Source organism: Trichechus manatus, unplaced genomic scaffold (genome assembly GCF_000243295.1).
Source record: "Trichechus manatus latirostris isolate Lorelei unplaced genomic scaffold, TriManLat1.0 scaffold00033, whole genome shotgun sequence".
In the NCBI taxonomy this organism is placed as follows: Eukaryota; Metazoa; Chordata; class Mammalia; order Sirenia; family Trichechidae; genus Trichechus; species Trichechus manatus.
This window is the reverse complement of record NW_004443969.1, coordinates 11,904,386-11,920,872: the sequence shown is the minus strand read 5'-3', so window position 1 is coordinate 11,920,872 and position 16,487 is coordinate 11,904,386. Positions and strand designations below refer to the sequence as shown.

The 16,487-nt window shown below is 39.4% G+C and overlaps 1 protein-coding gene across 1 annotated transcript in view; it reads right to left on the bottom strand.

Annotated features, from left to right (window-relative positions):
• THSD7B (thrombospondin type 1 domain containing 7B) overlaps positions 1-16,487 on the bottom strand; it is a 1,037,490-nt gene that overhangs the window by 121,349 nt on the left and 899,654 nt on the right. The window contains exon 16 of the mRNA XM_023730207.1: positions 2,951-3,084. Coding sequence (XP_023585975.1) covers positions 2,951-3,084 — 134 coding nt within the window. The remainder of the gene's footprint in view (positions 1-2,950; positions 3,085-16,487) is intronic.

Genomic DNA, 16,487 nt, shown 5'->3' with positions numbered 1-16,487 from the left:
GGCTACCACCACTGACTGCTCTGACCAGGATCACAAGAGAGGGTTCTGGACAGAGCTGGAGAAGGATGTAGAGCAAAACTCTAACACACACAAAAAAAGAGCAGATTTACTGACCTAAAGGAGACTGGGGAAACCCCGAGAGTATGGCCCCCAAACACCCTTTTAGCTCAGTGGTGAAGTCACTTCCGAGGTTCACCGTTCAGCCGGGGAGTGGCAGCCCCATAAAACCAAATATGACTAATGAGGCACAGCAGTCCAGGGACAAGGGCTAGATGGCAGAAAGGGACAGGAAAGCTGGTGATAGGGAGCCCAAGGTTGAGTAAAGACAGTGTTGATGTGTTATGAGATTGTTAACCATTGTCATAGGGTGACATGTGTACTGTTTAATGAGAAACTATTTTGATCTGTAAACCTTCATCTAAAGTGAGAATAGCAGCACAATCGGAAGAGTGTAGTCGATGTCACTCAACTGTGCATATACAAATTTTTGAAATGGTGTATCTTTCACTATGTATACTTTCACAAAAAAAAAAGGGTGAGAAGGGAGAGGGTTGACATGTCATGAAGTTGTTAACCAATGTCATAAAACAATATGTGTACTACTGTTTAATGAGAAACTATTTGTTCTGTAAACCTTCACCTGAAATACAGTAAGAAAGAAAAAAAAATAGGCCCTTATTAAAGTCAAGAATAGTTTGGAATGCCAGTAGCCTGGAAGATCTTTTCCATATACAGTCATGCGATGCATAAAGTCCGTTTGGGCAGTGTTGACCACATATATGTCCGTGGTCCCATACCAGAGTAAATAGAGGTAGTCAAACATGTAAAAGCCCATGAAGTCAGAATGATAGGCTGAAATTCATGTTTTTGTTTTTGTTTTTTTTCAGGTATGCACTTTCAAATGCTGCTGAGAGGTCAAGCAATATGAAAAATATATATATCTGTTACATTTGCTGACATAGTGTCCATGTATATCCTGGCATCTGCTATCTTCTAGTCTCTCTTTTATAGTGTAAACTACCAGAGAAGATGAGAGGAGTTGGGATTTAGAGTACAGCTAAAGAAACTGGCCTAAGGCAGGAGGAATTGCATCTCTTTCACCGTAACTAGAGGAAATTTATGCAATTGTTGGTTTCATGGCCTCTATTTACTCTGAGAAGTGGAAGAGAGTTGAAAATGGAACATTTGAGGAGAGTAGAGATTTGAAATTTCCATTGAGAAATTTGTAGCAGCAAGAGGCAAAGCTGTATAAATTTTGAAGTGAAACTAAAGGTTATCAAACAACACGAAGGTGGAAAATCAGTGAATACTATTGCTCGCAATTTAGGCATGTTCACACCACATCCGAATCACGTAACGTCCTACTTCATAGAACGTATTGGGGACGTTAAGTGATGCACGACTGTACTTAAATATGATCATGCACCTAAAGCATGTAACACACGGACCAGCATTTGGTAGTTTTATTATTTTTTGCATATCACGCTGTGTAGGTTTGAGCGGAGAGGTATGGCTAAGAGGCCCTCTTGTTCAGAGGTGTTTTCCTCAATCGACCTGCCACAATCAATCTGCCACAATTCTGTCTGTAGCAGTTTGTTCTCTTAATGCTTTTGTTTCTTTCCTGAGATTTTCCTTTAATACTGCTAAGAGGCCTGGCTGGGATGAGAGTGCGAGATGTCACAGTTCGTTTACGTATTACTTTATAAGCTAGGTCGGTCAGTCATTTTTCAAAGCCATGAGCGTATAAGATACAGGAAACACAGGTTTTGAGGAGAAAGAGGTAAAAACCCAGAGTCTGCAACAGCCTGAGCATGCTAGTCTCCAAGGAAAAGGGCAATGAACAATGGGAAAGGAGGATAATTTGTCTACTAGTCATTTGCTTAAGTCAGCGATAAGGAACACCATAATTTTTCCAGTAGCTTTTTCATTCAACATGCCTAGTGGTGATTTTGCGACATTGACACTGAATGTCATTTAAGTGGTGGGTTTATACTGAATAAAGTGAATTCACTGATGCTGTATAATGATCAACATAGACAAGTAGGCTCTGCCTTGCCAACTGGCTTCAATTTAATGGTTAACTCAATGGGGAGCTATCTGATTTGGACACTATCTATCCATTTGAAAGGGAGATTCCTAAATCAGGCAGAATGACACCCTATGTTCATGCAGTTGGACAGCTGACTATATTATCTTTTCTTCTTTATTTTACATTCTAATCATTATCACTCATATTTTAGTTTTTTGTTTGCTCAGCCTTCAACGTCCATTCCATAATCCTAAATTGGCTAGGGAATTATTTTTCTTCATTCCCAAATCATTTCTAAATAGACAATTTTGACAAACTCAGGCCAAGTGTTTCCTTTGGTTACCACGGCTATGTTTACAAAACAAAAACTTTAAACAGGCTCCCTCAAAAAATAACCCAGCATTTTGCTAAATTCCTTCGGAGATGTACTCTTTGGCTATTAAAATGTATAGGTACTCTCATAGGTATTGTCAAACTTTGTTTCCAAGGTTAAATGTAGGGGTTTAAAAATGACATTTTCAATGTATTGACATCCAAAATTAAGGTAACTCCCATCAACTATACTAACCATCATACAAAAAAAAGGGAAATGGTAGCACAGTCAAAATCTTTACATTTGCTAACAGTGATGGTGATGAACCCATGGAAGGGTACCAGCCTGCTCCTTGCAGCTGGCTCTCCCACTGGAGAAGTCATTTGTTGAGAATGATGAGGGCTATGGCTGCCCTGCAGAAGGATTCTCACTGTAAACACTGGCAGGTCAGGGCACATATGCTTCCATTGACACTCCAAAGAAGAGTGAAAACCAAGGTGTATGGTGTGAAAATCAGAGTTCACTTTAATAAGCAATGCTGTTGTTTTTATAAAAAAATCTGTAAGTTCCACTGCTTCCGTTTCCCAAATGTCTCCATTTGCACACACCTGATTTTCCTAGATTGTGTTCCTTCTCCACATCGTAGGGACCTCAGCTCATTGTTGATTTTGCATGGAGACCAGTGTTCTACAACCCAGGAATACTGATTGCACTCACTGTAGCATGGGACTGCCTCATGCACCTGTCAAGAACAGGAAAGGAAAAAAAAATTATGTGGAACTATCTAAGTTATAGAAAAACAGCCTATCTTTTAGTAATGACTGCTGAACATAACCAAGAAACTATAATCAGGCCAAACAACCAAATTACATTCCCCAAAAGCAAGATGTATTTGGCTTCTCTGAATTTACTGACTTGTCTAAAGAAGCATACAGGGGAGATCAACTAAAATATGATGGTATGCCTTCACAGAAGAGAACAAAGGACAGTCATTTCCTAGCACCGAGAATAGGAATTCCATTATCACTTCATTTCCTCAAAGAGCTCACACTGCATCTAGTAGATGGTCCAGCTCTCAATTACACAGTATATTGTATTCTCAGATATACTTTAAGCTGTCTATTGAAACAAATACACATAAGGAAAATTTACTCTTAAATATAAGAGGTTCTTAGAATGCATAAGAAAGCTGGTATTATTTGCACCAGAAATTTCTTTTTATGCCCCTAAATGATCAATGCTAACAGGCAATCATTTAGCCTCAAGGGCATTGTGGCTTCATATGAATTTAGCTACTTGCAGGATGTTTTCAGAGCATAGCTAAAACACACACACAAGGCAAAGACTGCTAAACTGTTAGTGGCTGTATATGATTACTGACTATGAATATTTACAATTTTAAGGTAAAAACAATGAGTACGCTAAATGAATTCTTTGGGTACTTCATACGCATTTGTTTGTGGAATCTTTTCCCTGAACTTGTATTCCAATGGGCAGTCAATAAAGTTTGTCTGCATTTAAAATGCATTGCTCTTCAATTTGAAGCACAGCGCTCTCTCTGTGTAAGAAAACGAAAACTGTTCCACTGTCTGGTATGTTACTCTAAATTACAAAGATGGCTGTAGTAGGCATGCTGATGAATAGTGGTTTAACCTTTTGCCAAATTAATCAAATAATGCTTTTCTTTTTAAATAAGACTTTAAGCCCCATCTCTCTTGAATTTCCAATTACATACAATTGTAAATGATGACTAGGCAATGCTATCGAAACACTGGCATTACTTGCAAGTTTCTATTCAAGGCAAGGGAAGGCACTATGTAAGAGGATAATCAGAAAACAAGATTGGAGCATTGTTATCATGTTAGGTGGAAACCAAATGAGAAAAGGTTATTTGTGAGACTACGTCTTCGTAATCACAAATAATGCCAGAAACTATTTTTAACTGTGGAGTTCTATTTGGCTGCCTCATGCAGAGTGCACAAGGATAAGAGAAACCACAAAGTGAAAATTATGTGAGGGCAAAATGAAAGGAGATGGGAAAACAGAAGTGGAAATGGGTGTGAGGAAAGTCAGGAATTAAGTAATAAAAGAATCACATTTCGCACTGTGAATGCTTACAAGAATGGAATGAAAGGGTCAGGAGCCAGTGTCTATATTAGAATAAGGAGGTGATAACTTGTAACAGAGAAAAGTATGCCCAGAAATCTCACAGGATTCTAAAGGTAAGAGAAAAATCTATAAAAATAAAAAGACATGATCCCAACTGAACAGATACCAGGAAACTGAGCTGACGACAGCTGAGGATTTAGCTGAATAGACTTCACCGTGGAAATGAAGGGTTCACTGAATTTTGGGGTCCATTCTATGAACTCTTCAATATCATCAGACAATTTAAACAAAGCATTTGTGCTTTCATATGGGACACAAGAAGGTATCTCTACCAAAGCACACTGTACAAATATGGGAATGAGTGTGAAAATTTATTAAAAATTATTTTTCCCATACTTCAGGCACAAATCTGAGAGAAAATGGATGGGATAAACTCTCTGAAATGGATTTATTTTTCAGGTTGTTGTACTGTGGTGGCTTGTGTGTTGCTATCATGCTGGAAGCTATGCCACTGGTATTTCAAATATCAGCAGGAGAGCTTCCAGGCTAAGACAGACTAGGAAGAAAGGTCTGGTAGTCTATTTCTGAAAATTAGCCAATGAAACACTATGGATCACAACAGAAATACTGTCAGATATAGTGCTGGAAGATGAGGATCCTAGGTTAGAAGGCACTCAAAATATACAGCGGCTGCAACAATGGACTCGAGTGTACCGACAATTAGGAAGATGGCGCAGAACTGGGCAACGTTTCCTTGTGTTGCTTGTGGAGTTGCCACAAGTCAGAGCTGACTCCATGCCAACTACCAGTAATAACATCAATTCTAACCAGGGCTTACACTCTCACCCTCCCTCACTATAAAGCCCTGAGGTCAGATGGAAAATGAAAAAGCTGTTTAACTGTATTTACCTTTGATGCAGATACTTGACCACATTTCCACATATTGATTTAATGGTTTTAATTCTTTAGGCTTCAGCAATCTACATCTATAGCAGAATTGTAAACCTCAATGACAAGCTAGCGGAAGATAGGGTACCAAACTATGTAGGAAGATGTTGCCCCACATTCTTGATTAACCCGTTGCAGACAAGTTGGTGCCAACTCATAGAGACCCTATAGGACAGAATAGAATTGCCCCATAGAGTTTGCAAGGAGCAGCTGGTGGATTCGAACTGCTGACCTTTTGGTTAGCAGCCGAGCTCTTAACCACTGTGCCACCAGGGCTCCATTAATGGTGTAGAAAATAACACCTCTTAAAGAAGATTCTCCAGTCACATGGAATTACTTGATTTTTTCCCCATATGTGTCTGCCATCTTGCTTTTGCTCATGCTGTCCCTGCTAGCTGAGAATTTCCTATTCTTTTTTCAAAGCCCAAGTGAATCCGACCATCTCCACCAAACTTTTCATATGAGCCCAGATGGCATTGCTTTAGCACTCAGTGGCACAGTCCCAGGTTTAAGCAGCTCCATTATAATTATTAGGGTGAATGTCCCTGGGCTGGGGCAGTCATGGCCGTTGGCGCTGCACCTGGGTTGTCGGGGAGCAAACACCCTTCTCTAACCGTCATCTGTTCTCTTACACTACTTAAGCTCTTTTCCTCAGCAAAGTCTTAATTACCACATGGCTATTTTGTACCCTAAAAAATACTGACAGAATACGCTCAGGGGAACACATTTTGTGGTCTCCACACCTAAATACGCTTCTGGTCCTGACAAAGTTAGACCTGGACCATCGGTGTTTATGTGTCTACTTCAAAACCAAACCAAATCAAAACAACAACAGCAAAAAAAAAACCCACAGACTTGTATTAGGCAGGCAGGGACCATGTTTTCACGATGTCTGTATTTCACAAGACATTGGGGGTGGCGGTGCTCAATAGGTATTTGTTGGATTGAAACTAATTTATAAGAGAATCCAGGTTGGTAAATGGCCCTCATTTAATTCTCTAAAGAGGCCCACTCAATAGGACATGTAAGGGGTATTTTACAAAGCACAAAGGACAGTAAGAGGGAACAAAAATGAAAACCTTTTCTTTCCATTATGAGGCCTGGGTGAGGAATAAAATCACTGTATCCGTCAGAGGTGCTGCTTGATGACTGTGTTATGAAGGAAAGGCTGTCCTCCCTTAAGAATTGTCTCCTTACAGCCTTTGTCCACCAGGCAAGGAACCTTACCCCAGGATCAAAAACACTCACAAAAGGCAAAAAGGCAGCAGGCCGTTCAAGAATAAAAATTAACTACTCAGATGCCCCATTTTGTCTCCTGTCTGTCCTTTATGTTCTTGCTATTTAGTTGGGGCTTATGATAGTTTTATAACGGAAATGTGTTAAAGCACGGACTTTACCAGGAATCATTTGAAAATGTTCCAAAGGAGAGAGATGAGCCATGGGCAAGTTAAATGAAAAGCATTTTTAAATGGCACAAATTAGAAAGAAAATAACAGGGTTTAATAGGGCTATAGACGCTAAAAAAAAAGCCACGGGAAAATCTAAATCCTCTGAGAGAGGTAACATTTCATTCTCCCAGTAATGAGTACTATTTGTTACTTCTTCAATGGGGAATTCTGTTTTTATAATTTTGCCGGTTTCAGAGTCATATCATAAACTCATTCAGAGTCAATCTTTTAATATTTATTAAATAAACCTCCACTCATTGTACCTGATCAATTTAATTAAATAGGTTTTTGATACCATTTCTCTAGTTACAGACTGACTTCGCTGGTATAAACTTAGAAAGCAGGGTCTCTTTGCAGATCAGTGGATGTCATTATGACATATCTGAGTCTTAGTTCTCAAGGGCTCAAATAAAACAAACAATATAACAGCAACCACAAAAAAAAAAAAAACACAAAAACAAACGACAAGAAAATTCACAGCCTTCAATTTCCCATAGTAATAACACTCTGCTCTAGTGGAGAATCTGCTGCTAGTTGAGATCCAGGTAAAAGCTGTCAGGCTTGAGACCTCCATCCAGGGCACTGAGGCTACTCAGTAGAACACGAAAATCAGCTCAAAGTCCATCTGGGACCATAGATCTTGGTCTATCCCATTGGAATTTGAGAGGAAATGGTCTCCAGGAGTGGTGAGGTCAACAGAAGCACTATAGGTTCTCTCTCCTTCAAATACTGTGAGCTTTAAACACCAAAAACCCAAACCAAATCAGCTGCCATTGAGTCAGTTCCAACTCCTGGTTACCCCATGTGTGCACAGTAGAACTACTTGCCATAGAGTTTTTAAGGCTGTGACTTTTTGGAAGATGATCACCAGGCCTGTCTTCCAAGGTGCCTGTGGATGGGTTCGAACCACTAACCTTTCAGTTAGTAGCCCAGCGCTTAGCCATCTGCATCACCCAGGGGCTCCCAGCTCTAAACACAGGATGTGCACATTTGCCTTTGATCAGGTCTAGCATCTTCATCTCTTAATTCAGAGTCTGCCTCTGAGCCCTTCTCTCCTTGTTCATGCTGCTCACTTTTCTCCTCTACAGCTCATGCTTTCCCCTTCAGAGGTGTTCCCAAGGCTGCACCTTCCTTCAATTTAACAAACTCTGTTTTTTTAATTATTCAGTCAGCAACTAAGTTATGCTCTCCCCTACTATGAATTGTCTGACTGACTAAAAAGTATCACATTTAAACAAATGCCCTTTGTTTCCATTTTTGTTCATCATGTGTTTGCATCTGCTTGTGCACAATGTAATAAACGTCCTGCTAAATTTCAGTTCGAACTCAACTGCACTCACATGCTTTACAACTGTGTCCATCCAAAGTCCCTGGTCATCAATGAGCCTGTGATGCTGTGTAGAACTTTATAGTTTACATAAGACATTCTATGTCAGATCTTGATCATCAGAAGGTAGGTAAGGTTGGTATGATCTCCATTTACACATAGAAATAATTAAAATTCAAAGAGGCTAAGTGAATCACCCAAGGAAATATGGCTCACAAATAACTGAGCTAGTGCTCAAACTGGGATTATTGGAGAATCCACACATCCTGTTGGTTATGCCAGTAGGACATGAGATCTGCCTGTTTAGCCTATTAATGCACATCACCATGCTCCAAGAGATACTGAATACTTGTTCAACGATAATGATGTGAATATTTCTAAATTTCTGACAAAGGGACACCAAGAAAAGAATTTTAAAAGGTGCCTATAAATTAGATGATGCCTGTTACATATATAGAAAATTATTGCATAAACAATTTATTCCTAGTCTTTGAGTATGTGGGCTCCTTTCAAAATTTCAAAATCCAAAATGCCTCTTCAAAACCTAACTTCTGTGCTTAAAACAATGGCAACCATATGTCTTTTGGACAGTTGCAATCTTTGTGTGAAGATGGTAGGTTAAAAGATATCCACAAATGTTTTTAAACTTGTATCTGCAGGAAAATCATTACAGCTGTCATTTTGTGTGGTAGGTTACTCAAGAGGGCAAGCACGAGGAGTCAGCTTTCCCCAGAGATCTGGGGTCCCAGTGACTCACTCTCAGTAGTGTTGGTAACTGTCAGTTTTACTCCAGATGCTTAATTCTGAGGCTTTGGCTGCCCTCTCCTTCCTGATGCTGGCATTTACAAATACTGGCTTCTGTAGCTGTTCAGCCACTGAAAAGACTTACTCAGAATGCCCAGAGTGTACTATCATGCTTGGCTTCTAAGAGCCACCATTGATTTCAAATTTATGTAATATGCTTTTTCTTTTTCAATTATGATGTTTAAAATAACTACAAATGAGCCTAATAATGCTGAATACGCTTTATTCACAAAACTTAGTAATAAATTGTTGAACTTTAAAGCCAATGGGAAGCTTATTACAAGGATAACTTTGGCAGCCGCATTCCCCATCTCCTAAGGACAGAGGTTTACAACCTAGATATGGAAACCCTGAGGGCCGCAGCATTAGGCAAGGGCTCCACAGACGCTTTCATGTACCAAATCTTGCTGCAGTCTCAATGTATAATAAAATCTCAAACATGTTGGCACCACCCTTGACAAATGAGTGTAGGCACTGTTGTGATTAATGAAATTTTAATTTCATTTGAAAGCACTGCTGAATTAAAAGTAGTTTTTCTTTCATTAGGAAGTTTCTCAATTCAGGCAGACTAAGAACACAAGGTCTTCATATCAGAAAGGTATGGACCGTTGCCTTTACACATTAAGAAAAGCAGGAATGGTCTAGAAAAGAAGCTGTGCTCTAGAATTGCGTCAGTGCTTATATTCTGACAAAAGATATGTTGAATAGAATGTCCCTTTTTCTGAAAGTGAAGATTTTTTTACTGAGAAGTTCTAAACTTCAGATTCTTTGCCTTGGGTTTTCTGATGGTCTGCAGCTCTTAATCCCTTCCCTCTGGCCTGAATATCATTATCTTTTAAGGACTGATTACTGAAGGTCAAGGCCAACACCCACATTTTGCTACACCTTCTCTGTCATCAGCATTGCTCTATTTTCCTCCCAAAGAGGGACAGGTTAAGATTGAATAATGAGAAGTATGTCCCCAAGCCATGCATGTACTACCCCGCCCCCACGTCCCCTGTCTCTTTTAAGAATGTCACCCAAACCCACCTATCACAGAGGGCCTCCAACAGAGGAGAGTCACAAAGCCTTCATCTAAAGACCCTGGTTAAAACTCAGTTATCTGTGCTAATCTAGTTGAGATTATTTATGATGGCAAATAAGCAGCAATTTCTTAATTGTTTTTTAATGTATAATACTATATTTCCCCCCTAAAAGATTTATGTTTCTTTTTGTATATCATTTAAGTGACTGAAAATAAACCATGGTCTTAAAGTGAACTACATGGTAAGGGACAGTCAGTCTGCAACAAAAAATATTGTTGTGCAGATCCTATGAAGTGCATGGTGTTCTGCAAGTAAAGCACTAACACATTTGAGCACTGACAGACTCCCTCTGTGTGTGGTACATTTTATAGAATGGAGGGAACATACTGACATAGGCAACTTGGGGCAAGTTGAACTACAGAGCCCACAGTCTGTACCACAGCAGTATGCAAACAACCAGGAGATTTGTATTGCCTTCTCCAATTCTCGGGGAGATGACTCCCACTTCCATGCTGTGCTATGGCAAGACGTGGAGGGGATTCTGCAGATTTTCCATGCCAGGGATTCCTGACATGGTGACCATTCTGATTTTCACAGAACAGATTGTAGTTATTTGTCAAGCTGAAGTGATAAGATGCAGTGCCATGCCAGCTATGAGTATTACAGAATACTCTGGGAGAGCTGAACGCATAGCTCTTTAGCAAAGAGGCCTTGTGTCTTAAAGGTGGTTGGAGTGTCCCATGGAGACCTGACCAGAGAAAAAACTCTTCTGCCCTTAGGGAACTTTCCACCTAGCAGATGCTGTCTAGGAGACTAGTGCAAAGACAAACGATTGATAGACAGATAGATAAATAGATAGGCAGATAGATAGATGATAAACAGATAGACAGACAGACAGATAAATAGAGCTAACCTGGGTCTTAGAATTTGACCAGCAGGAATCAGGTGAGAAAGGACAGTTCTATTTCTCTATTCAAGAGAAAAGAGAGTCTGAAAGAGAGATTGGTTGGCCCTCTGGCAGTCAGCAAAGGTTTTATGTGTGATAGGCACTAAGGGTGGGGGTGAGGCAGAGATTAGTTAGCAGACCTCAGTTCTCAGAAACAGATGTCCTAAGAGTTAGAAAATCAGAATATATTGTGCTGTCTGTAGCTTATCAAGAAAGGGAGAAAGAAGGATCTAGGGCTGAGGTTTGCAACTCTTTGTTAGGTAATTGTAAGACTGCAGTGAAGGCTCTGGGGAAAACCTTTACTTTCCTAATCAGTCCTTGTCAGGAGGGGACCTGTGTGATTTTTTACAGCTCCCACTTATTCTCAGTAGTTGGGAGCATCACACCATCCCCATACTCTAGGGCATATAGTCTCTTCATTCAATATATGCAAGGGCCTATTGAGTGTGTCCTGGAAATCAACATAATTTGGATTATAAAAATGAATTTGCATAAAGAAGTGGCATAATCGAAGTTGTACATTCCTTAGGCAGAGTAATCCTGTTTGTGTGGATGGACTATCAAATACAAACGGATAAGAATGAGTGGTTTTAGATAGGATTAACCTAATACGAACTATTAGAGGTGGGAGATTTGCCAATCAATCAAGCAAACAAAATCAAAATCTAAACGTAATTCTCATAAACTGTACATAAGGGCCATACTGTATACTGAATGAAGTCTGGAGACCACAGTTAGCTGGGATAAATAAATGGTAAAATGCAATCAGGTAGAATTTTATTTGTAAGAAATGGGAACCACCAAGACTTCTGAGATTTAGATTGAGAGCTATTTCAAATAAAGTTTGGGGAAAGTGAGTCATCCTGAATGTGAGGGAGACGAGAGTGTGTGAGAGGACTGAAAAAGGAGGGGATGGCAGTGATCTCAGTACGAGGCTATGGAATAATGATCACCATGAATCCTATTTTCACAGAGCTTCTGATACATAACAAGGAAGAAGAGACAATAAGATTTGGTAGTGAAAATGAACGGGACTATCAAAATCTCAGTACTACTTTCTGGGATCATTTAAGGTTAGTACATTCTAGAACTGAGGGATACATTAAACTTTCCTCTTTTCTACCAGCAGAATTGTGAGGAAACAGACAAGGCATCAGCATCCCAAGTGCCTCAAGTCCTAGGGAGTATTGCTAATGAGCAGAACAGCAAAAATCCTTGGGCATTTGCCAAGAAAACCTCCTCGTAACATATTTACCATCTTATTTCATCTTACGTTGGCTTAGTTGGGATAAATCTGATGTTGTGTGTGACCAGAAAAGCAATTTGGCCTTTGGAAGTTTTGCTCAGAACTTGCCAATATTCGCTGTCTGCAAGCACAAAGCTGGGTCTGGCTTGAATTCCAGGACCACGTCCAAAAGGAAAGCCCACAACTGGTAAGAAATACCTTTTCACGATTTCCTTATCATGCAGTGAAAGTGCTAGGCCCATGGTACTACAGTTTCTTAATCACTACCACAAACAAATCTTTCCTTAGAGTTCTTACACATCACTTATTCCATGGTCTAACAGGGAGTTAAAGGGAACACGAAAAAAGAAGGCGTTATCAAAAATGGCCTTTATTCAGTATAGAAAGATCAGTTTCAAAAGAAGGAAAAAACATAAGAATCACAGTCTGCAAACCCTACTCCAAATGTGGCTAATTTCTAAATGGTCCTGCTAACATCATATCAGGTGGGGGGAATCACTATATCATTTCATCCAAGAAAAAATGGATGTTATTAATCCCTTGAAGTTTGGGAGAAAAAAGGAAAATGAGCATAATTATTATAAAACACCCCTAAAGAGACTTTTTGCACAAAGACATTATATCACACACAGAGTAATCATTTTCTTCTTCTGTATATAAATGTATGAGGAAGCAGTTCTCAGCCTACATTGTGCTCTCACAGTTCTCCTTGTTAAAATGGAAGGCCAGACAGAACACAGAATGGATTTTTAAAATATGAATTCTTAGTGTAGGTCCTCCCATAACAAACCTGATGGGTCGGGAATAAAGTTAAAGTGAAACACACAGCCACAAGTGGTGTTTTATAACCAAGCATGGCACAGCCTGACCTTTGTAGAAATGAGGGGCAAGATTGATTGGATAATGGAATCTCTGCCATTCACTTACATGGTGATAAATTGGGATCTTGGCTCCAACTTCCACTCTAATTTCATTAGTTGGAAACCATTATTAGGGACTAATTGAAAGCTGCTGCTTTAGGGAATAAAGAGAAATTTGTTGCAAAAAGTCTTCCTCTGGAGCAGGCAGTGAGGAAGAGACAAAGACCAACACAGACTTCTTTGGCTGTTCACAAAATAAACACAGAAAGTGACTGCTGAAGAAAAATCATAGTTTAAGGCAGACCTGTAACTGGACTCCATCTTAGTCAGATGTATTTGGTTGACCAAAGGAAAGACAGCAGATGGAAAAGTAGAAGTCATTTCGAACAAGAGCAAATATTACTATAGGTAATATAAATAACCCCATGCGTCTGTCAGTTTGTTGTACTCTGGTTGCTTGTGTGTTGCTGTGACACTGGAAGCTATGCCACCGGTATTTCAAGTACCAGAAGGGTCACCCATGGTGGAAAGGTTTCAGCTGAGCTTCCAGACTAAGACATACTAGGAGGAAGGACCTGGCTGTCTACTTCTGAAAAAAATTAGCCAGTGAAAACCTTATGAATAGCAGCGGATCATTGTCTGAAATAGTGCCGGGAGATGACCCCTCAGGTTGGAAGGCACTTGAAAGACAACTGGGGAAGAGCTGCCTCTTCAAAGTAGAGCTGACCTTAATGACCTGGATGGTGTCAATTTTTGGGACCTTCATTTGCTTAGGTAGCACAACTCCAAATGAGAAGAAACAGCTGCAAACATCTATTAATAATAGGAACATGGGATGTATGAAGTATGAATCTAGAAAAATCGGAAATAGTCAAAAATGAAATGGAACACATAAACACTGATATCCTAGGCATTAGTGAGCTGAAATGGACTGGTATTGGCCATTTTGAATCGGACACTCATATGGTCTACTATGCTGGGAATGACAAATTGATGAGGAATGGCATTGCATTCATTGTCAAAAAGAACATTTCAAGATCTATCCTGAAGTACAATACTGTCAGTGACAGGATAATATCCATACGCCTACAATGAAGACCAGTTAATATGACTATTATTCAAATTTAAGCACCAACCACTAAGGTCAAAGACGAAGAAACTGAAGATTTTTACCAACTTCTGCAGTCTGAAATTAATTAAACATGCAATCAAGATGCACTGATAATTAATGGTGATTAGAATGTGAAAGTTGAAAATAAAGAAGGATTGGTAATTGGAAAATAAGGCTTTCGTGATAGAAACAACACTGGAGATTGCATGATAGAATTTTGCAAGATCAATGACTTCTTCATTGCAAATACCCTTTTTCACCAACATAAATGGTAAGTATGCATGTGAACCTCACCGGATGGAATACACAGGAATCAAATCGACTATATCTGTAGAAAAAGACGATGGAATAGCTCAATATCATCAGTCAGAGCAAAGTCAAGGGCTAACTGTGGAACAGAACATCAATTGCTCATATGTAAGTTCAAGTTGAAATTGAAGAAAATTAAAAGAAGTCCATGACCAGACTTGTGGAATGACATCAAGGACATCCTACATGAAGAAAGAAACAGGTCATTAAAAAGACAGGAAAGAAAGAAAAGACCAAAATGGACGTCAGAAGAGACTCTGAAACTTGCTCTTGAACATAAGAGTAGTCAGAGCAAATGGAAAAAATGATGAAGTAAAAGAGCTGAAGAGAAGATTTCAAAGGTCAGCTCAAGAATACAAAGTAAGGTATTATAATGAAATGTGCAAAGACCTAGAGTTTGAAATTCAAAAGGGAAGAAAATGCTCTGCATTTCTCAAGCTGAAAGAACTGAAGAAAAAAATTCAAGCCTTGAGTTGCAATATTGAAGGACTCTACTGGGAAAAGATTAAATGATGCAGGAAGCATTGAAAGATGATGGAAGGAATATACAGAGTCACTGTACCAAAAAGAATCGGTTGATATTCAACCATTTCAAGAGGTAGAATATGATCAAGAACCCGATGGTACCGAAGGAAGAAGTCCAAGCTGCACTGAAGGCATTGGTGAAAAACAAGGCTCCAGGAGTTAACGGAATACCAGTTGAGATGTTTCAACAAACGGATATAGCCCTGGAGGGGCTCACTTGTCTATACCAAGAAATTTGGAAGACAGCTACTTGGCTAACCACCTGGAAGAGATCCATATTTGTACCCATTCCAAAGAAAGATGATTCAATAGAATGTGAAAATTATCGAAAAATATCATTAACATCATAACCCAAAACCAAACCCATTGCCGTCAAGTCGGTTCCGACTCATAGGGACCCTACAGGACAGAGTAGAACTGCCCCATAGAGTTTCCAAGGAGCGGCTGGTGGATTCAAACTGCTGACCTTTTGGTTAGCAGTCAAACTCTTAACCACTACACCACCAGGGTCTCCATTAACATCATACACAAGTAAAATTTTGCTGAAAGTCATTCCAAAGCAATTGCAGCAGTACTTTGACAGGGAATTGCCAGAGATTCTAACCTCATTCAGAAGAGTACGTGGAACAAGGGATATCATTGCTAATATCAGATAGATCTTGGCTGAAAGCAGAGAATACCAGAAAAATGTTTACCTGTGTTTTATTGACTATGCAAAGGAATTCGCCTATGTAGAGCATAAAAAATTATGGATAACACTGCAAAGAATGGGAATTCCAGAACACTTTATTTTGCTCATTAGGAACTTGTACACAGACCAAGGGGCAGTCGTTCAAACAAAACAAGGGGATACTGTGTGGTTTAAAGTCAAGAAAAGTGTATGTTAGGGTTGTATTCTTTCACTAAACTTAAATTCACTCCGTATGCTGAGCAAATAATCTGAGAAGCTGAACTATACGAAGCAGCATCAGGATTAGAGGAAGACTTATTAACAACCTGCAATATGCAGATGACACAACCTTGCTTGCTGAAAGTGAAGAGGACTTGAAGCCTTACCAATGAAGATCAAAGACTACATACAGTCTTCAGTATGGATTACACCTCAACATAAAAAAAAAACAAAAAACAAAACAAAACAAAAACCTCATAACTGGACCAATAAGCAACATCATAATAAATGGAGAAAATATTGAGGTTGTAAAGGATTTCATTTTACTTGGATCTACAATCAACACCCATGGAAGCAGCAGTTAAAAAATCAAATGACATATTGCATCTGCTGTATAATCTGCTGCAAAGACCTCTTTAAAGTGTTAAAAAGCAAAGATGTCACTTAAGGAGTAAGGTATGCCTGACCCAAGCCATGATGTTTTCAATCACCTCATATGCATGTGAAAGCTGAACAATGAATAACGAAGATCAAAGAAGAATTGATGCCTTTGACTTCTGGTGTTGGCGAACAATACTGAATATACCACAGATTGCCA